The following is a 23214-nucleotide window of genomic DNA, read 5'->3' as shown; positions in this document are numbered from 1 at the left end:
AGGAAATAGGCAACGTTTCGGGACGAAACTCTGAAGGAAATAGGCAACGTTTCGGGACGAAACTCTGAAGGAAATAGGCAACGTTTCGGGACAAAACTCTGAAGGAAATAGGCAACGTTTTGGGACGAAACCCTTTCGGGTTTCGTCCCGAAATGTTACCTATTTCCTTCGCTCCACATAGATGCTGCTGCACCCGCTGAGTTTCTCCAGCATTTTTGTGTACCTTCGATTTTCCAGCATCTGCACAGTTCCTTCTTAAACAGTATATGCCAAAGCTCCATTTGCTCTGGTGTTGCCAGTTCCATCTGTGGTAGCAGGTTCTTGTATGTTATTTGTGTCTCTGCTTACCACCTAGTCTTCCATAGGAATGATGTACAAATATTGCTGCCATTTAATCTATTTAAAAAAAAAGAATATTTAAATGAATTAGCTGCTCATTTGGAATATACATATGTGCGATGCTGTCAATTTATAAAGATGCCCCCCCAGAGTTGTGCAGTTAGATTCCAAGAGTAATCTCTTTTGCCCTGGGCCTCCTCCATTACCATGCTAACTGGGGGGGAATTGCACCTCGTATTCTGCTGGGTAGCTTACAAACCAATGATATGAACCGGTGGAGTCTCAAATTGTAGATAATCTCGCAATTTCCACCCCCTCTCCCCTTTGCCTCGCCTGGACACGCAGCTAATTTTCCACCTCCCCCTCCTCCTAGATTCTTTCACAATTCGCAACTCTTCAACCCGTCTGTCTCACGCCTTCTGCTTCAATCTATGTCCTTTGTTTCAACACCATCTGCCCATCAAAATCCCCCCTCGCCTGTGTCCACCTATTGCCTTCCGCACTTTGTCCTGCATCTCCACCCTCTGAGCTTTCTCTCTCCCCCCCCATCACCGTAAATCAGTCTGAAGAAGGGTCCCGACCAGAAATGTCACCTACCCATGCTGGAGAAACTCAGCGGGTGCAGCAACATCTATGGAGCGAAGGAAATAGGCAACGTTTCGGGACGAAACTCTGAAGGAAATAGGCAACGTTTCGGGACGAAACTCTGAAGGAAATAGGCAACCCGAATCCCTTGGGAAATAGGCAACGTTTCGGGACGAAACCCTTCCGGGTTTCGGCCCGAAACGTTGCCTATTTCCTTCTCTCCATAGATGCTGCTGCACCCGCTGAGTTTCTCCAGTATTTTGTGCCATCTTCTGCCCATGTTGTGCATAAGAACTCGTACGTTATAGAAACATAGAAATTAGGTGCAGGAGTAGGCCATTCGGCCCTTCGAGCCAGCACCGCCATTCAATATGATCACGGCTGATCATCCAACTCAGTATCCCGTACCTGCCTTCTCTCTCATACCCCCTGATCCCCTTAGCCACAAGGGCCACATCTAACTCCCTCTTAAATATAGCCAATGAACTGGCCTCAACTACCTTCTGTGGCAGAGAGAGTTCCAGAGATTCACCACTCTCTGTGTGAAAAAAGTTCTTCTCATCTCGGTTTTAAAGGATTTCCCCCTTATCCTTAAGCTGTGACCCCTTGTCCTGGACTTCCCTAACATCGGGAACAATCTTCCTGCATCTAGCCTGTCCAACCCCTTATTCCACGGCTCAACTATCTGTTTATAGTTTACAACACTTACAACCTCAAGTCCTCAGCCACTTTAATCCCAAATGTGATCAGGTTACTCCCACCACCATTTAGACACAGTTCCAGATCCCCACTACTCATTGGATAAATATATCTATTTCCATAACTCCCCTCTAATCCTTTGACCAAGTACAAATCTATATCCGCAGTTCTCAACCTTACCGCAAGGGGAATTGTCCTTGCCTTCCACCCTGTATAAATCTCTTGTAATTTTATATAGCTCAAGTAAATCTCGATCATAAACCACACCAACCTCTCCCCATATCCTGGCTACATTCATGTAAATCTCCTCTGTGGCCTCTGCCGCTATTACGTCCTACCTGCAATGTGGTGGACAGAATTGAACACAACACTCAAGCTGTGGCTTAACTTGCGTTCTTTAAGATCCTCCATGATCTCCCGGCTTTTGTAATCTGTACACCAGACAATAAAGGCAAGTATCTAGTGCACACAAAAAAGCTGGAGAAACTCAGTGGGGTGCAGCAGCATCTATGGAGCGAAGGAAATAGGCAACGTTTCGGGCCGAAACCCTGAAGGGTTTCGTCCCGAAACATTGCCTATTTCCCAAGGGTTTCTTCAGACTGATGGGGGGTGGCGGGTAGAAGGAAGGAAAAAGGAGGAGGAGGTGCCCGAGGGCTGAGGAAGGGGAGGAGACAGCAAGGGCTAACAAAATTGGGAGAATTCGATGTTCTAGTGTGCCTTCTTGGGCATCTTATTTACAGTTTAATAACGCAAATCTATCGAAAACCGTTCTGAGATTCTTCGATGGGATTCTTCCAATGCGTTTTTCCATGGGAAGGAGTCCTCGCCCCCCCCAGAGATGACCCCTTCTCTCGTTTCCAACTGACCCCCTCTTCTTGGACCCCCCCCCTCATGGCCATCTACTGGCTTTAGCGTACGCCCCACAGGGGGGCAATTTGATTTTTAAGGGGGGCAATTGTCTGGGTCCAAATTTTCGATTTTTATTTTTTAGGATTTTCCATCAGGTAAACACATGTAGTTTATGTTTCAGATGTTATTTTGAGTAAATAATTTTTTTGGGGTAAAAAAGGTCTTTATTGTGTAGTTATTACAACCAAGGTATTGGCGTTTTAAGCTTCTTCAGCTGAAACGGAGTTCACTTTTTAAATGATAAGAATTATATATCACCACATGGGGGGGCATCAGGATTTTAGAGGTGATTAGGTGGGGCATGGCCAAAAAAAGGTTGGGAACCACTGGTCTAGACCTTTTTATTTTAAACTGCCAGTGGGGCATCAACCGCCTCAACTTCTCCCCTGTCCCCGTGTCACCTCTAACCCCCCCCCCCCCCCCCCCCCCCCCCCCCCCCCCCCCCCGTACAGCCCTCCACTCACTTTGCAACAACCCAGACTGGGTGATCAAACCTGCCGTGCCGTGGTAGTTTGGGGCGCTGATCTCTACAAAGCTGAGGCCACGCGCCAACTCTCAGACACCTCCTCCTACTTATCCTTGGACCATGACCCCACAGACGAGCACCAGGCCACTATCTCTAGCACTATCACTGACTTCTGTATAATATATCAAACATAGAAACATAGAACATAGAAACATAGAAATTAGGTGCAGGAGTTGGCCATTCGGCCCTTCGAGCCTGCACCGCCATTCAATATGATCATGGCTGATCATCCAACTCAGTATCCCGTACCTGCCTTCTCTCCCATACCCCCTGATCCCCTTAGCCACAAGGGCCACATCTAACTCCCTCTTAAATATAGCTAATGAACTGTGTGGCCTCAACTACCCTCTGTGGCAGAGAGTTCCAGAGATTCACCACTCTCTGTGTGAAAAAAGTTCTTCTCATCTCGGTTTTAAAGGATTTCCCCCTTATCCTTAAGCTGTGACCACTTGTCCTGGACTTCCCCAACATCGGGAACAATCTTCCTGCATCTAGCCTGTCCAACCCCTTAAGAATTTTGTAAGTTTCTATAAGATCCCCCCTCAATCTCCTAAATTCTAGAGAGTATAAACCAAGTCTATCCAGTCTTTCTTCATAAGACAGTCCTGACATCCCAGGAATCAGTCTGGTGAACCGTCTCTGCACTCCCTCTATGGCAACCTGACATTGAAATACATTATGGAGACACAAGAGACTACAGACAAACAAAATACCGCTGGAGGGGCTCAGCGGGTCAGGCAGCATCAGTGGAATCAGAAGGATAGTTGATATTTCCATCAGCACTTATAACAAATGTAAAGCACTTTGGCCAACGAGAGTTGGGGTTTTTTAAATAAATGTGACTTGACTTGTCTTGACTTAAATACATTCTGTATCTTCAGATATATTATGTTTTTCTTGCTCTATCTTCTGTTAATTTTACATTCTGTTCAGTTGCCCTATGTACTCTCTCTGCCAATACATAGGCACCAAGCCAAATGAATAAACTATATTTCTATCCCTTGTACAACACCAGTAAATGTGAAGGTACACTAAAATGCTGGAGAAACTCAGCGGGTGCAGCAGCATCTATGGAGCGAAGGAAATAGGCGACGTTTCGGGACGAAACCCGGAAGGGTTTCGGGCTGAAACGTTGCCTATTTCCCAAGGGATTCGGCCCGAAACATTGCCTATTTCCTTCAGAGTTTCAGCCCGAAACGTTGCCTATTTCCTTCGCTCCATAGATGCTGCTGCACCCGCTGAGTTTCTCCAGCTTTTTTGTGTACCTTCGATTCTCCAGCATCTGCAGTTCCTTCTTAAACACCAGTCAATGTGAGTTTTAACAACCTCAGGATTATGTGCATTAATCTATTAAACCAAGTCTGAAAAACCATCTATCTTTACACGCTGGGCTGATTTTGGGATGTTTTGTACCCGTTCCTTTGTTACATAGGGTTGGGGTTTAATGGTTTCTATTTAGCTTGGACAAAAATCCCAATGGACCAAGCCTTGGAACTCTATGCCAAGTTATTGCAGGAAACTACACCCTGTCTGCGATACCATGCCAACATTTCATTGACACAAGCAGTGCAACTTTCTCAGCTCCAACTAAGTTGACTTCAAATGTCATCTACAAAGTGTATCATTTGAATTTTGCAGTTGCTTCAACTTACTGAAACTTTGAAAGAACACACGCTTGGCGAATTTGAACCCTTTGTCATTTCCATGTGTATTCATGACAAAAGTAGAATTCTGATATTTAGTTTGTTACGTTTTTAAATGAACCATTTAAAAGACACTGAGAAGAGTGCACGGTCCACCGGTGCATTTAATAAATCTTCTTCCTCTTGTTCCATCTGCATCTTTTGCTTCTGTGGTCTATATTAACTTAATAATAACCTGAATAACTTGCACAGAACTTGGCATAACTTCACAACTGCACATGGCAATCCAAATGGCATCACAACAAAATGTGACAGAATTATTTTGTCTGATCACAAACCTGTCCTCAGATTTGTTTCAGCTGATGTTGGCCATTGGGTAACACTGCCTTACCTGTTTCCAGCAGTTCCTATTGTGATTGGGAACAGAATGATCTGCATTAGATTGACTGAACATACAATGCACAAGACTTTGACAAAGTGCCTTTTGGTATCTGGAGCAATTTTGATATGATTTCCCGCATTGCGTAAATGTAGCTAAACCGTGATAGAATGTGACTTCATAAAGAAAGAGTTAGAATGATGTACTCTTGAGCGGATGACCGCATTGCACCTTGTTTTAAGACGCAGTCCTGCCACACCATATGCCAAGTCAAAGCGAGGACATCGAGAGGAGGACCAAGAGGATCTGACCAAGGACATGGATGAACCTTCTCCTGTCCCCAACGTAGAAGAGGTCACACTACCGAAAAGTGGTAATAAGTTTTTCTCGTTTAATGCTTTCTTATTGATCGATTGATTCTTTCTTTTTTCACGCTACTGTATTGATAGTAGATTGTCACTGCTCCAAATGTATTTTATTTGCATTGCCCTAAAGGTAAGCCACTACTTCTGAAGTCCAACTTGGATTTAGTTCCAAATACCAAAGCTGACAGGCTGGCATTCACATTGAACGCACTGCCCAAGAATGGCTCAAGTTGACTTTAGACTTTAGGCTGTATCTCTGCTCCACTGTCCTAGAGACACAGAGTGAAGGATCAGAATTGTTTATTTTCAATTTTGCACTGTTAACTTTAACAACGCAACCCTTTGTATATTGTTTTGTTACTGCTGATTTTTCACTGTGTTTTGCTGTCGTTTTCAGCTTCTTTACAGATATGTCACATAAAGCATCAAACTACTGAATTTGGAAACGTATTTGTGATTTTCTGAGTCTGCATGCGTGATGAGAATATTTTTGAGGGTTGCTAAAAGGATTTGCAAGGTTTTACAACCACTAACTATATTTTCCTGATACTTGGTTGAAATGTATGCGTGTCACTGGACTGGGGAAACAATAAGGAATAAAGAAGAAATCTCGTGGCATCCTATTTAGTCAGAAACTGCTTGTAACCAAAACTAATGACCCACAGGCCAATGCCAATATCACTGAATGCAACAGGTCAAACTATCAAGCACGGCAATTAACATCAACAAAGAAACAAAATGCTAGAGGAATTCAGGGTCAGGCAGCATCTATGGAGAGAAATGCACAGACGACGTTTCGAGTCGGGGCCCCTAACATCATCATTATATTTAGAATCATACAGCATGGAAACAGGCCCTTCAGCCCAACATCCCAAGCCGAACAACACGCCCCATCTACACTAGTCCCACCTGCCATATCCCTCTAAACCTGTCCTATCCATGCACCAATATATCATAAACATTGTGATAGTCCCAGCCTCAACTACCTCCTCTGGCAGCTTGTTCCATACACCCACCACCCTTTGAAGCTTTCTGTTTCAAGTGAGGAGTGACGGTGTGGCCTAAAGTCCATCCTTCAATTTTGATCAAGTGTACAGACTTGCTTCCAATTCAGAACGTGTCTGTACATTTTTAATGAACTGTTACATGGCAACCGAATGTTTGCTTTCATTAGGTCATAACCAGGACATTAAATCAGCTATTATTGTGGTTCCAGCTTTCCAGATTTTCCTGCACAGTATCCCAGTCACAGATTGGACATTCACCCTTTCACAGTTGCCCGTTTACAGATGAGGGGAACTATTGTATGGTGCCCCAGTCACTTAATGGACAGAGTCCCAGTAGGCCCCAGTCTCAATCCAGGGCTTAATGTATCTCAAAGGGACATAATTACACCACAGTCCTATTTACATCCAAGCACTATTCCTCATTTTGAACAAGGTTTTTCTCTCATCAAAAAGAGTAAATATAAAGCCCATAAATATGATTTTCTTTGGTTAATTAATCCAAAATAAAATTCAAGCAAACCTTTATCACGAGAATGGTAAGAACATAGAGTTCATGACTGCATTAAATCTGTATTTGAGGCAAAAAGCTAGATACAAATATTAAGGACAAATATTTATAGATAGGATGAGAATAAAATGTCAACGTATATCATAAGTGTTTTAAGAGTGGAGCCTCACACACTGGTTATTATGTATGAATGCATTCATCTATAGAACCAATAAAGATTGATACGAAGTATTCACACAGACGAATCAAAGAAAAATGGCAAGGCAAAGATTGATTATGTGTATCATTGAATAGTATAAAATGCTTTGGAATTGATTCCCAGTCGATGGCACTGAATACATTGTGTAATAGCAACAGCAAGTTGTACTCCACTTCAAACTCTCAGTTTTGTATAGAATTGTCTGAATCCTGGGTAAACGGACAGAAGACTATGCTTGTCCCATCTCAGTAACTTTGATTAGGAACAGTAAAAGACATGATTGAAGAAAGATTGGCTTCTACTGAGCTGAGGCCCTGCCTGGCCACGGGTTTTACGGGATGCTTTACGATTGTCAGTGAACAGGTAAACCAGCGGCTTGCCTTCTAGAGTAACAGACAGGATAGTTCGAATGGCATCTTGAAATCTAATGGTTTGTATCTGTGGTAACTGCAACAGAGCCCTTGAATATATAGAAAGCAAACACAGTTAAGACTTTGTTTAAGAGGGAACTGCAGATGCTGGAGAATCGAAGGTTACACAAAAAAGCTGGAGAAACTCAGCGGGTGCAGCAGCATCTATGGAGCGAAGGAAATAGGCAACGTTTCGGGACGAAACCCGGAAGGGTTTTGGCCCAAAACGTTGCCTATTTCCTTCTGAAGAAGGGTTTCGGCCCGAAACGTTGCATATTTCCTTCTGAAGAAGGGTTTCGGCCCAAAACGTTGCCTATTTCCTTCTGAAGAAGGGTTTCGGCCCGAAACGTTGCATATTTCCTTCGCTCCACATAGATGCTGCTGCACCCGCTGAGTTTCTCCAGCTTTTTTGTGTAACCTACAGTTAAGACTTTGTCTTAGTTAATGATGCCAAGACTATCAGGTCCACTGTTTGTAATGCAATAACTTGCACAGGAGGACACAACTTGCGTACCCATGAGTGAGGGGTTCTGAGACCTTGTTATGGCACGGAGGTTTGTATTTGAATAGAGCCGTAGTCAATATATACACTCTGCCTCCAATCTGAACAGATGTTCAGCTGGGTGGCTGGGGAGTTGCCAATCTGCCCATTCTAGCCGGGAGCAGGAGAAACTCATCAATACATTTATGTGCTCATCCTGAAAAACAAACTTGCGATTCCTCACGCACAAACAGGACCATCTGAGTCGGTATTAGAAGAAAGAACCGTGACAGGCAGTATAGAAGAAAGAATTGTTACAAGATAACGGTACATTTAACATTAGAGAATAATGCAGAGTATCTCACTTTAAACATAGGCAATATATTGTTGGAAGAGTCTGCCATGTGAATTGTTCCACTGACCCGCTGTTTACCCATCTGCCAATCAAATCCCACTCACCTCGATTCACCTATCACTTGTCAGGCTTTGTGTCCTGACCCGAAATGTCATCTGTCCATTCCCTCCATAGATGCTGCCTGACCTGCTGGTTCAACCCCACACTTTGTATTTAATTCAACATTCCAGCAGCTTCTGCAGTTCCTTGTGTCTCCTACTGCACATTGAAGATCCTTTGAAATTATTATAAGAGAGAGGTTATAAGAGCTTTTACCCAAAACTCATTGTAAACAAAATAGACCATTGCCTAGTATTTATCTCATTGCTATATCTTGGATCATGCAATGCGCAAAATGGCTGCTGCTTTTGCCTGCAAAGGAGGCGTGACTACACTTAGAAAGTACTTAATTGTTTGTGATGTTCTGAAAAAAATCATGAAAGGGACTTTATAAATGGGAGTTGTTTAATGAAATAGACACATGACATTCTATGAAATGTTACAGTGAGTAGTAGTTCTACACTTTTATTCATAGTATATTGAAAACTAATAAAAGTAAATGAAAGAATAAGGAATGGAGTGAGAGTTCATTCAGTTTTTTTTACAAGCTTTAGAACTGCTTCATTGGTAGCATATTGTGCACATGTAATATTCATCGATAATTAATGAATGTCAATATCAGGCACGCGAAAAATCACCATTGCCATTGCTGCAGCTCCGTCTCGGATATACTTTAAAATTCACCATTGCAATCCAAACATAGAACTCTTTTTGAGCGCGCAAAATGTCTGCTCAGCAAAGTTCTTATTGTTAACCTGGACTTCCAAACTAAAATGCATGGCTGTGCTCAGCAGGACATGTACAGCCGTTGGATTTTGAATGTATCAATTTGAAAAAAAAATCACCTACTTGGGCACTAAATTATAAGAGTTTTCTTTAAATTTTATTTAAAGTAATTGAATGAAAATCAAATCAATTTACTGCTCCGGTTTTTTACTCAAACACAAACGTTATTCATGTATTTAAAGAACCAGTTCTCATCCCAGAGTAATAGGGGATTGCATGCATTCTGAAAGAATTCTATGAAAGCAAAATAATTGCGCAAAATTAATCGCACTTGCAAAATTCATAGCCGTGACTACTTCAAAAGTATTCCATTGGATGTTGATCACGTACTTTTGTAGTGAGATGATTCCTTTTAGGATGTTGATGTATAGATATATGCACTTGGTTCCTCATGTAATACTCTGCCTCCCTCTGCAGTGTTTCTTTATAATTGTATTGAATGGAATGCAGCACCAGCATGTCAAAATAGAGAGCATCTTTGACCACAGAGAACAGTGCTGCCCCCGGTCTATTTATTTATCTATTTATCTATTTATTTAATTAATCATATGTTTTATTGGGAGCAATTGTACAAAAAACGTGACAATTTTACAGCTCTGGCACAGCTTCAATTTTAACATTTTTCAAACAGAACATTAAATTAAAAAGAGAGGAAAGAGAAAAAGAAAAGAAAGAAGAAAAAAGAGGAGATCTATGTTCCTGGTTTAAATAATTGTTGGGACTGTGAACAGTGCCAATTCTGAAAGAATGTGTTGACACAATATGCTGGAGCATTTAAAATCAACATTGCACACATTTGAGAAACCAAAGTTGAGACCACTCTGTGAACATTAACAATTCATATTCCTCCACCTTCGGTGCATCTGTTGGGTGCATCACTTGTGTAAAACTGTTCTGGAAGTTTAGAAAGCAAAGGCAAAGCAGCGTGTAACCAGCTGACTTGGCTGACCCTCTATTCAACATATTCAGGCAGGAAAGAAGCCTGAGGGAGATTTAAAGGTCATTACAACTGTTTCATCATTACTTCCTGGCCATTAGATTCCGATTCAGATTCAGATTCAACTTTAATTGTCATTGTCAGTGTACAGTACAGAGACAACAAAATACAGTTGTCTTACAGGTAGTCCTGCTATAGTGTATTCCTAACAAACCTCATTATAGAAAATTGCATTCAATAATCAATTGTGTCAATGGAGAATATAGGGTTTGGGGCTAGGGCGTTTCAGACTCACAAAAACAATGTTATTTTGCCTCTAGATTTTCAAAAGTAAAGTTATTTTTCATAGCTATGAATGTATGTATGTTACTGCAAGCTACAAAGCACTAAGGGCAGCATGTTACAGTGTTTAATAGAGTATTGTTGCACAAGTGTCAAAGGATGCGATCGCTTTTCATATGCGGTAAAACTAGTAGCGTGTGTTCTTGAGACATTGGTGTTTGACTACTGCAGCACGGTTACATGGAAACACCCTGGACTTTTGTTTTTCCAAGACGGCTTTTTTTTGCTTGTCAATTTCCAAAGAAACATTTAAGCGATTATCTAGTTTTCCGAATGAAAATCGCATTATTACCAATTTGGCCCGCATAATTCAATTAATGCTCCCTAATTCATCAGAGAAGTGATATCAAGTTAGTGTTATGCAGAACTGCCTTGTGTGTTGCATTGTTTAATAGAGTACCTTTGAACAAGTGTCAATAGAAGTGATTATCAATTTCAATGGCTACATGCAGTTAAAGTAGCAGCTGGGTTCTTAAGAAACAATGGTGTCTTGAGTACTGCAGAAGAATTACATGGAAACATAATTTTTCCCCAACCTGTTTAAATCCTAGACAGCTTTTTTTTTTCTGTTTGTCAATTTCCAAAATAACTTAAGTGCTTGTCTAGTTTCTGATCAAAATCACATTATAACAATTTTGGCCCGCTTAATATGGATAATGTTCCCTAATTCATCGCTCATGTTATGGAAAGCCGTGTAATTGTAGAACTGTCTGTATTTACTCCTTGCATGTTGTCTGAGCATTATTGTCTGGACTGGTGCTGCACACCATAGTAGGTTTGACAAATAATTAGGCACTACTCCTCAGCGGGGGCTCTTGTCCTGAAATTGCATTGCATTTGTACACTCCAAATTGACATGGAGATTGCTTGGATGAAGACACATTATCTACCATCTTAATTCTCTGTACCATATGCCATAAGATAGGTCTTTCAAATAAAACATCTGTTTGAAATAAGCTGATATATATAATCCTTCCCAAAGATGTATTCAAGAGAGAGTTAGACATAGCTCTTGGGGCTAACAGAGTCAAGGGATATGGGGAGAAAGCAGGAACGGGGTACTGATTGTGGATGGTTACACAAAAAAGCTGGAGAAACTCAGCGGGTGCAGCAGCATCTATGGAGCGAAGGAAATAGGCAACGTTTCGGGACGAAACCCTTCTTCAGACCCGAAATCCTGAAGGAAATAGGCAACGTTTTGGGCCGAAACCCTTTCGGGTTTCGGCCCGAAACGTTGCCTATTTCCTTCGCTCCATAGATGCTGCTGCACCCGCTGAGTTTCTCCAGCTTTTTTGTGTAACCTTCGATTCTCCAGCATCTGCAGTTCCCTCTTAAATACTGATTGTGGATGATTAGCTATGATCATGGCAGTACATGCTCAAAAGGCCGAATGGCCTACACCTGCACATATTTGCTATGTTTCTATGTTTAATATGCTATGAAAAGACCAAAATCATTCCACAGATAAACCATGTCTCATAATGCCCACTAGTAACACATTGAGATTTCAGGACTCCAAATTACAATTACAATTACAATTCAGTGTTGTGTTCAAATGTAGATGGTTGCTTCCAGAACAGATCCAGAGAAAAAAGGCAGCTCACCACCACCACCATCTCAGGATAATTAGGGGTGAACAATAAATGGTGATCTTCTGGTAATGAATAAAGAATGAAGCTCGTACAGTATCTGTAATCTTAGATGCGGTTCCTTTGAAATGTGCAATGTTCATTTGTGTTATCTGCTGTGTGATCATCTCACAGGAATGGTATTCTTTGTGAATGTTTCTAATTGGTAGCGTTTGTAATGTCTTTTAGTGAATACAAAGAAAGATTCCGAGTCGGCTCCAGTGAAAGGTGGAACGATGACTGATCTAGGTAAGGAATAACGTGTGTGTATTTATCCATCGTTCTATAGCCCTCCCTCTCCACCTCTATCTTTGTCACAATCTATTACTCACGTCCTTTTCCCCATTATCTTCATACTGTCCCATTCTACCCCTTGAACCATTTTATTGGAAACAATATTATCCTGATATCCTCAATATAACTCCATATTTGGCACCCATTTGTTTTTGAGCGATTTTCTTCATGATTTTCTAGGGATCGTGTGTATGAAATAAAAGTGCTGAAGTGTTGGTCGATTTTAGTTTAAGCAGTTTAAGCGTGGATCAGAGTTGACTTGACTTGACTTGACTTTTCAAATACACCATGTACATTTCACAAGCATTTGATAAGGAAACAATATTAGGACTGATTTCCTCAATATAACTCCATCGATTGGGGCCCCCCCATTTTCACAGTTTTTAGAAACATTTTCTTCATTAATAATGCTAGGGGATCGTGTGTATGAAATAAAAGTGCTGAAGTGTTGGTTATTACAGCATTTTATTTTACAGCACTGTTGGGCGTGGATGACAAATCTTACTCGATGTTTAAGGGGTAAATCTTCATTTCTAGCAACTATAGCTAAACCTGTTCAGGGAATTTCAAACACCCTTTGATACAAGGTTAGAATGTTAATGGCTAACAACCTGCCAGGGGGTCCAAGGACAATGCTGTACTTTGCCAATCAAGGATAGAGACCCATTTAGCAACATAGACAATAGATGCAGGAGGATGTCATTCAGCGCTTCGAGCCAGCACCACCATTCAATATGATCATAGAATAGAATAGAATAGAATAGTTTCTTTATTGTCATTGTAACATGGACCATGTACAACGAAATTTAAAATGTCAGCCAGTCAGTGCAGCATTCAAACATTTCTAAAAGCTAACGATACATACACGGTACATCTAATAAAGATCAACTAAATAAAATAGCCAAACAAACTGGCATCACACCCAACCCTCCATCTTCTGTGATTTCACAGTTCCAGAGTCCCTTAGTCTGTACCACTCTCTGTTGGCGAAAAAAGTTCTCCTCATCTCAGTTTTAAAGGATTTCCCCTTTATCCTTAAGCGGTGACCCCTTGTCCTGGACTTCCCCAACATCGGGAGCAATCTTCCTGCATCTAGCCTGTCCAACCCCTTAATTCACTATATTCACAGTAATTAGAAACATACAATTTGTTAATAAGGCATGTTGTTTTTCTGGGAGTTTCCACAGGGATAAGTGCAGCCTTAGACCAGGGCATTGTCAGCATTCTGGATTTTCCTCTGACCGCTGTTGCACAGGTGGATGATACACAGTCTTAATAGAGTTTCAAAATTGACATACTTCATTTCCGGCTTTCACTATAGCTAAATTCCCTCGTTCAGGGAAGATTCTAGTAATACCTCTTGAAATACAAGTGAATTAGGCCTCCACTGCCTTCTGTGGCAGAGAATTCCACAGAACCTCTCAGGGTGAACATTTACAAGGGACAATGCTGGTACTTGTGGCAATCAAGGATAGAGACCCAAATTAGCAAGGCTGACAACATCTGCAGGAGGATGTCCATTCAGCAACCCGTGAACCGAGCCAGCAGTCCACCAGTCTGCACTCTATGATCATCTTTAGAATAGAATGAATAGAAACCAGTTTTCTTTATTGTCGATTGTTCAGTTCATGGACAGCATAACACAACGAAATTTAAAAGGTTAACAGCAGGAGTGCAGCATTCAAATTTTAGTTGCTAAATTATTTATAACGATACATACACGGTAAAATAATAAGCACGGAAACACCATCTCTAAATAAATAGTCACCGAACAAATGCACCCATACACCACCTGCCTGCACTCCATAACCTTCCATTCCCTTTCACCATATGTTACCACAGTCCCTTTTAGTACCAATGTACCTGCCCCCACCACTTCCACTGGAAGCTCATTCCACACCGCTACCACTTTCTGAGTAAAGCAGTGGGGTAATGTTACCCCTAAACTTCTGTCCCTTAATTCCATGTCCTCTTTGAATCTTACCTATGCCTGACGGCAACAGTTGTCAATACAGGTTTATGTCCGGGCTTGGGAAATTCCAATGATACTCTGGGATTTTTTGATGCAGCGGGAACTGTGTAAGTCCTCCAAGGTAAGGAGAGGGCAGCCAACAATCCTCTGGGCGTTGTCAATGGCCCTCTGGAGCGCTTTCCTCTGAGCCGCTGTGCAGCTGGTGTACCACACGCATACACAGTATGTTAGTATGCGCTCAATGGCTGATCAGTACCCCGTTCCGGCTTTATCCCAAAATCCCTCGATTACTTTAGCCCTAAGAGCTAAATCTAACTCTCTCTTGAAAACATCCAGTGAATTGGCCTCCACTGCCTTCTGTGGCAGAGAATTCCACAGATTCACAAAGAAGATCTTATAGAAACTTACAACATTGACAAGGGAATGGCCTAGTGGTCCTTGTGGCAGCCTACCCAGTGTGTCATGAAATCTGTAAGGCTGACTCTGGAACATCTGCAGATCATTATACACAGTTATCCATGTGAACAAATCATCACAACCTGTGAACCGTGTGCTCTGGCAGTCCACCTAGTCTGCACTCTTGAAGATGATCTTTACTATAATGAGTAACCAACCAGGTTGTTCATCTGAAAACAAAAACATTCAGAGGGGCTAATCGATTGTTCAGTTCACTGCACAGCATAACATCATTTCCTTCCTTTCAGCCAGGATTAACAACAGGAGAGAAGCTACTTCATATTTTTAGTTGCTTGGCATTATTTATAATACAGCTTCAAGGATTCCAAACAGATAAGCATTTTTGTATAAACCAGCTGGCCAAGGGCAATCCATGTTGTGGCCATTGGACCAGTTCTGTAGTTCCAGCTCCAGCTTCCCGGACTGGTTGGGTGAGATTTAGGACCACTTCATTATCCTGACATACAGATTCATTTCAATTGAGGCTAGCTTTCTCGCAACTATTTAAAAACACACAGCTACTGTTGAACAAGTTAGGTCTTTATTCTCTGGAGCGCAGAAGGTTAAGGGGGGACTTGATAGAGGTCTTTAAAATGATGAGAGGGATAGACAGAGTTGATGTGGACAAGCTTTGCCCTTTGAGAATAGGGAAGATCCAAACAAGAGGTTCAGACATGACTTCAGAATTAAGGGACAGAAGTTTAGGGGTAACATGAGGGGGAACTTCTTTACTCAGAGAGTGGTAGCGGTGTGGAATGAGCTTCCAGTGGAAGTGGTGGAGGCAGGTTCGTTGGTATCATTTAAAAATAAATTGGATAGGCATATGGATGAGAAGGGAATGGAGGGTTATGGTACGAGTGCAGGCAGGTGGGACTAAGGGGAAAAAAAAGTTGTTCGGCACGGACTTGTAGGGCCGTGATGGCCTGTTTCCGTGCTGTAATTGTTATATGGTTGTTATATGGTTACTGGGAGAGAGGGAAGCAAGCCTCGACATTAGTATAATCTGATGACAAGTAAAGCATCTCTGAGACTCCACCTGACCCGCTGAGTTACTCCAACAATGCTTTTTACTTGCTATATTAGTATGGGCCCAGGGTGTATGATTGCTCGTGCATTGGGTCCGTCATGTATACGGATAAAGAATCTAATATCTTTTACAGGCCCCACTGCAATCATTTTGAATATTCAACCACATTGACATGCAGCCTAACACATCCTTTAAAAGAACCCACAAGGCAGGTCTCTAAAATATGCTTTCTTGAAAATGGCGCTGAGGCAGTGGTCCACGTGTTCAGACCAAGCACTGCATGATGGAACTAAGTTACCTGTTGAGACATATGTCTAGGTGGGCAAGCTGAAATGGAGGGTAGGGCAATGGTGAAATGTGTGAGCTGATAGTATCAAAGTGCCATGTTGTTCTGTTGTCAACCTTTTGGTATATGCTGACATTGTAGCCATGTTGTACCAGTGAAACTTAGTATAAGCCATGGGGAGTAATATTCTTGATAGAAGCCACATTGTATTATGGAATGATCTGAGTTGCCCAGTGAATGATACTGCTCAAAGCTTTTCCACATTATTCGCTAATAATTCTAATTAAATGCCCTGTTGTTTTAGCTATAACTCCAATTGTGTAAAAAGCTGTCGCTGATGATAATATATTTACAGTGCCCTCCATATGTATAAAACCAAAATGTAATAAAATGGCCTTTACTAAAATCTGACAATGTGCACTTTAACCACATGTGTTTTTTTCTATTACAAATCTCAAATTGTGGAGTACAGAGGCAAATATATAAATGATGGGTCTTTGTCCCAAACATTATGGAGGGCACTGTGTCAATGGTGTAAAAATACGTAAGAGGTGAGGACTTTACCAACAGTGTTGAAAGTGAATTGTGCTTTCCTGCTCCAGGATGAGGAAGATGTTTCCACTGGGAACAAAGGGGAACAGACCAAAAATCCTGAGCTGCATGAAGACAATGTTACAGAGCAGACTCACCATATCATCATACCCAGCTATGCAGCATGGTTTGACTACAACAGGTATGCCCGAGGCAGTCGGTGCTTTTACACTGTCATGTGGAGACTGGTATACGTTTAGGATGCTCGTTTAAACCGAAGATCGACACAAAAAGCTGGAGTAACTCAGCTTGAAACACAGGCAGCATCTCTGGAGAGAAGGAATGGGTGAGGTTTCCCAATACGCTGCCTGTCTCGCTGAGTTACTCCAGCTCGTGTCTATAACTGGTATATATTATTGTGATGAATAATGATCTGTTATAATGTAAATATAATACTTTTCTATTGGATGTTCATTTTACCGCGCATGAGATGCTATGACAAGAGGTTTCCGTGTTTCCAAGATACTGAGTTTCATAAGGACTGTAGAATGCATTCTCTTCACATTGAATTTTAAATTGAAATATTTCCTTGGTCTGATGGAGCTAAAGACAACCTTCAGTGCTGCGGTCTGTGGTCGTACAGGAAAATACAAGTAGATAACACTGGTAAAAGGATTCAAATAGCCTCCTCGCAAATAACATACGTAATTCTACGATATGTACAGGCTTCCTGGGTTGCAAATGACCTGACTCGCAGAAATCTGACTTTACGCAAATTCTCAAATTGTAAAGTCTTTTTCAAGCTAGAAATATTGAACTGTTTGCAGGTATTCTGGAGAATCGAAGGTTACACAAAAAAGCTGGAGAAACTCAGCGGGTGCAGCAGCATCTATGGAGCGAAGGAAGGAAATAGGTGACGTTTCGGGCCGAAACCCTTCTTCAGACCCGAAATCCTGAAGGAAATAGGCAACGTTTCAGGCCGAAACCCTTCCGGGTTTCGGCCCGAAACGTTGCCTATTTCCTTCGCTCCATAGATGCTGCTGCACCCACTGAGTTTCTCCAGCTTTTTTGTGTAACCCTATACTATTTAGTCCTTCATTTGATATGTCATGGAGACTTTTCTACTGAGAAAGACTGACCTGTGGAGCTTTGGGCTGAAGAGGCACCAGTCCAGGTATTCATTAATGGCGGAGATGCAGTGTATATCCCATTGATTTAATTATGGCTAGTGTGAAGGTAATTATTCCAGAAATTAAAGGATAGTGTAGGTAGAACAATGCACAATAGAGAATGGTCATTTCTGACTGACAAAGAAATCGGCTTACAGACGGTTCTCAGGAACGGGACCCATTTGGAACCCGGGGACTACCTATATTCATACCCAAGAATCAAGGTATTCTATCTTAAGAACATAGGTCAGAGAGCATCAGCATTTTTCTATTCAATGTTTAAGAGGGAACTGCAGATGCTGGAGAATCGAAGGTTACACAAAAAAGCTGGAGAAACTCAGCGGGTGCAGCAGCATCTATGGAGCGAAGGAAATAGGCAACGTTTCGGGCCGAAACCCGGAAGGGTTTCGGCCTGAAACGTTGCCTATTTCCTTCAGGATTTCGGGTCTGAAGAAGGGTTTCGGTCCGAAACGTTGCCTATTTCCTTCAGGATTTCGGGTCTGAAGAAGGGTTTCGGTCTGAAACATTGCCTATTTCCTTTGCTCCATAGATGCTGCTGCACCTGCTGAGTTTCTCCAGCTTTTTTGTGTAACCTTTTTCTATTCAATGTTTTACACCCGGGAAAGATCAATGGGGTAGCTTTGACTTAACCTGCTCAGCAGGAAAGGAATCCGATGGGATCAGATCATCAGCCTGGTGTACGTCCGCCTGCTTTTACTTCCTTTTGAAGTGAAAGGAAAACGTTTCAAAATAACAGGTAGCCAATTCGTTTTTTCTGTCGGCAGATTATATTAAAATCCAGTTCCACCTCTGATCCCCCATTTATGCTGATCCTATATCCTAAACGTTGCTTGCAGGAGAAGGACAAGACAAAAAGTAGTTGGACTAGGGGAAGGGTTAGATACTGTACTTAACCATGGGAATTTCATATGTTTTTTTAGTTAACTTTTGAATAGTTCAAAACAACACCATTTTTAGATTACCAGAGTGCAAATTTAATAATTACACAGAGATAGTATAAATGCAAACTCTCCATAGATGCTGCCTGCTGCACCCGCTGAGTTTTTCCAGCACTTTTGTCTACCTTCGATTTTCCAGCATCTACAGTTCCTTCTTAAACAAGATTATCTTGGGGCTTCCTGTTAGAGTCCCATCTGTAGACCTCTTTGGGAAGCCCGACTGTATAATGAACAACATTTGCAACAATACGTTTATTATTATTATTGTTATTGCCAACAGTGTCCATGCAATTGAGCGCAGAGCTCTCCCAGAATTCTTCAATGGAAAAAATAAATCCAAGACCCCGGAGATGTGAGTATTTAGTTAATACATCATTTGTTTTCTCGAAAGTAAAAATTAATATTGTGGGATTTGCTTATGAAATAGGAGAAGGCCATTTTGTTCTAATGATTCCGTGCCAACTCACAGAATAATCCCATTCCCCACTAGTTTTCTCTGTAACCTATTCTCTCTCATATTCCCATCAACTCCCCCCAGAGTCTACTACTCATATGCTCACGGGAGCCACTTCATAGCAGCCAATTAGTTCAAGTTCAAGTGAGTTTATTGTCATGTGTCCCTGTATAGGACAATGACATTCTTGCTTTGCTTCAGCACAACAGAACATAGTAGGCATTGACTACAGAACAGATCAGTGTGTCCATATATCATAATATAAATATATACACACACACATGAATAATGTACCAATCCGTACGTCTTTGGTATGTGGGAGGAAAGCAAAGTATCTGGTGAAATCCACACCATCACGGACCTGACCAATGAAGAAGTTGAGCTACATCCAGGAAGATTAGTTCATTCCCTGATGTGTGAGAGAGGAGTTCATATGGCAAGGGCTCGAGGCTTCATAACGAAATCCATACCACCTGTACAGGCCATGTTGAGTGCCCTGTGCAAGGTGATAGTCAAGTACTGTGGTCAGTTTTATGAAGTTTTTTCAATGATAATGTTGTGTCAATATTAATGGTTCAACTATCTTTTTAATCCTATTCTTCCCCAGTTACCTTGCCTATCGTAATTTCATGATTGACACGTACCGTCTGAATCCACAGGAGTACCTCACGTCAACAGCATGTCGTCGTAATCTGGCAGGAGATGTCTGTGCAATAATGAGGTATGTACTAGACACAAACTGTTCACATCTACTTAAAGAACTTCACAAACCTCAGAAAGCTCAACCCTAATTCTACCTCAGCAATAGAAGTCTACGGACCACCTCTTGCATTCCAACGGACATTATCTTATCGAAGGTACACAAAAAAGCTGGAGAAACTCAGCGGGTGCAGCAGCATCTATGGAGCGAAGGAAATAGGCAACGTTTCGGGCCGAAACCCGGAAGGGTTTCGGCCTGAAACGTTGCCTATTTCCCAAGGGATTCGGCCCGAAACGTTGCCTATTTCCTTCAAAGTTTCGGCCCGAAACGTTGCCTATTTCCTTCAGAGTTTCGGCCCGAAACGTTGCCTATTTCCTTCAGAGTTTCGGCCCGAAACGTTGCCTATTTCCTTCAGAGTTTCGGCCCGAAACGTTGCCTATTTCCTTCAAAGTTTCGGCCCGAAACGTTGCCTATTTCCTTCAGAGTTTCGGCCCGAAACGTTGCCTATTTCCTTCAGAGTTTCGGCCCGAAACGTTGCCTATTTCCTTCAGTTTCGGCCCGAAACGTTGCCTATTTCCTTCAGAGTTTCGGCCCGAAACGTTGCCTATTTCCTTCGCTCCACATAGATGCTGCTGCACCCGCTGAGTTTCTCCAGCTTTTTTTGTGTACCTTCGATTCTCCAGCATCTGCAGTTCCTTCTTAGACATTATCTTATCGTCTATTTTTGAATAAATTATTCATTTTGGGGCGTTTTTTTTTTAACAGTGTTGTATAACTTGTGTCATTGATGTATCATTTATGTTTCTCTGTGTTGTCCAAGCCAATATCCCTTGTGATGTTACTGCAGGCACAATTTGTATTGTACTTGTACCTCACCATACATGTGCAGGAAGATTGTTCCCGATGTTGGGGAAGTCCAGAACTCGGGGCCACAGTTTAAGGATAGGGGGGAAGTCTTTTAGGACCGAGATGAGAAAATCATTTTTTTTCACACAGAGAGAGTGGTGAATCTGTGGAATTCTCTGCCACAGAAGGTAGTTGAGGCCACACAGTTCATTGGCTGTGTTTAAGAGGGAGTTAGATGTGGCCCTTGTGGCTAAAGGGATCAGGGGGTATGGAGAGAAGGCAGGGATGGGATACTGAGTTGGATGATCAGCCATGATCATATTGAATGGCGAATGGTGCAGGCTCGAAGGGCCGAATGGCCTCTACTCCTGCACCTATTGTCTATGTTTCTATGTATATGACAATAAACTTGACTTACTAGTGACTGCAGAACGAACATTTTTCTATTAAGGACCATCTTCATGTCCTATTGGTTCAGTCCAAAACTAGGGTCTTAAACCTTAGCAAAGGAAATTGTGAAGCTAAAGGGAAAGTTAGGTGTGGTTGACTGTGCAAGCTAATGGAACGTTTGGTGGACAGTAAGGCAAGGGTTTTGAAGGAATAATGCATAATTTGCTTATTTGCCTCTTGCTTAAAAATGTTGAAAGTCTCTGCTTTTCCTGGCCTTTTGTTGACTTTCAAAGGCTTACAGCCTTCTGCGAGAAGAAAATTCACCTCATCTCTATAGACAATAGACAATAGGTGCAGGAGTAGGCCATTCGAGCCAGCACCGCCATTCAATGTGATCATGGCTGATCATCCCCAATCATTACCCCGTTCCTGCCTTCTCCCCATATCCCCTGACTCCGCTATTTTCTCGATCTTAAATGACCAACCGCGGGCAGCACGGTGGCCCAGCGGTAAAGTTGCTGCCTTACAGTGAGTGCTTGCAGCGCCAGAGACCCGCATTCAATCTCGACTACAGGCGCTGTCTGTACGGAGTTTGCATGTTCTCCCCGTGACCGCATGGGTTTTCCTCCGAGATCTTCGGTCTCCTCCCGCAATCCAAAGACGGAGAGCTTTGTCGGTTAGTTGGCTTGGTGAATGTCAAATTGTCCCTAGTGTGTTAGTGTTAGTGTGCGGGGATCGCTGGGCAGCGCTGACTCGGTGGCTGAAGGACCTGTTTCTCAACAAAACTAAACTAAACCCTCTTTCTAAAAAAAAAACGAATTGATCGTTCTAAATTCTCCCACCAGAAGGTGGCACAGTGGCGCAGCTGTAGAGTTGTTGCCTCGCATTGCCAGAGACCTGGGGGTTCCATCCCGATTATGTACGGAGTTTGTCAATTCTTCCCTTCGTTAATCAAGCTTTCTCTATCCTATTTCTCCGAAATTACCCGGCACAGTGACCAGGAGATCTACTTTCTGATGCCTTTTAAGTATAAGCTTTTTTCCCATTATTAGCCCGTAATTAAATAAATTCTTCTGAAACACGTTTAATTCAGGGTTACCTTCCGATATTCCGAAGATAATCCATTCTGGTTTTGGTACCAGTTTTATTTTGATCAATTTTGAAAAAATATCAAATATTTCATACCAGAATTTTTGGATTTTTGTACAAAAAACAAAAGAGTGCGCTATGCTAGCTTCTTGACACAGGCATTTATCACAGATTGGTGAAACATTAGGGAAGATTTTATTTAATTTAGTTTTTGAATAATATAATCTATGTAATGTTTTAAATTGGATGAGCGTATGTCGTACGTTGATCGAACATTTATGCACCTGTAGTAAATGATTATCCCAGGTCTCTTTTGAGATTTTTATAGCTAATTCTTGTTCCCAATCTTTTCTAATTCCATCTGTTGTGGGTATTTCTATGTTTAAAATGATATTATATAGGTACGATATTAAATTAGCTGATTCCGCCTTGGATTTTCTGATGCCTTTTAACGTTACAGTAACTGCTTTCCAGAATTGGTTGTTTGTCTGTGCTGTTTGCACACAGACACATACTAAATCAAGAAATCCAGGTTGATTTGACTATTTCTTGGTTGTCTGCAGGGTACATGCTTTCCTTGAGCAATGGGGACTTATTAATTACCAGGTGGATGCAGAGAGTCGACCGACACCTATGGGCCCCCCCCCAACGTCGCATTTCCACGTCCTGGCAGATACACCTTCTGGACTGGTGCCTCTTCAGCCCAAAGCTCCACAGGTCAGTCTTTCTCAGTAGAAAAGTCTCCATGACATATCAAATGAAGGACTAAATAGTATAGGGTTACACAAAAAAGCTGGAGAAACTCAGCGGGTGCAGCAGCATCTATGGAGCGAAGGAAATAGGC

General features: G+C 42.0%; 1 protein-coding gene across 1 annotated transcript in view; it reads left to right on the top strand.

Annotated features, from left to right (window-relative positions):
• Positions 1–23214, top strand: part of smarcc2 (SWI/SNF related, matrix associated, actin dependent regulator of chromatin, subfamily c, member 2) — a 68572-nt gene that overhangs the window by 23081 nt on the left and 22277 nt on the right. The window contains 6 exon segments of the mRNA XM_055664590.1: positions 5323–5453; positions 12387–12451; positions 16784–16965; positions 19172–19243; positions 19953–20066; positions 22934–23087. Of these exon segments, the coding sequence (XP_055520565.1) occupies positions 5323–5453; positions 12387–12451; positions 16784–16965; positions 19172–19243; positions 19953–20066; positions 22934–23087 (718 nt within the window).

This window comes from Leucoraja erinacea, chromosome 40 (assembly GCF_028641065.1).
Source record: "Leucoraja erinacea ecotype New England chromosome 40, Leri_hhj_1, whole genome shotgun sequence".
Taxonomy (NCBI): Eukaryota; Metazoa; Chordata; class Chondrichthyes; order Rajiformes; family Rajidae; genus Leucoraja; species Leucoraja erinaceus.
Note: the sequence above shows the minus strand (reverse complement) of the source record. Positions and strands in the feature narration are given on the sequence as shown.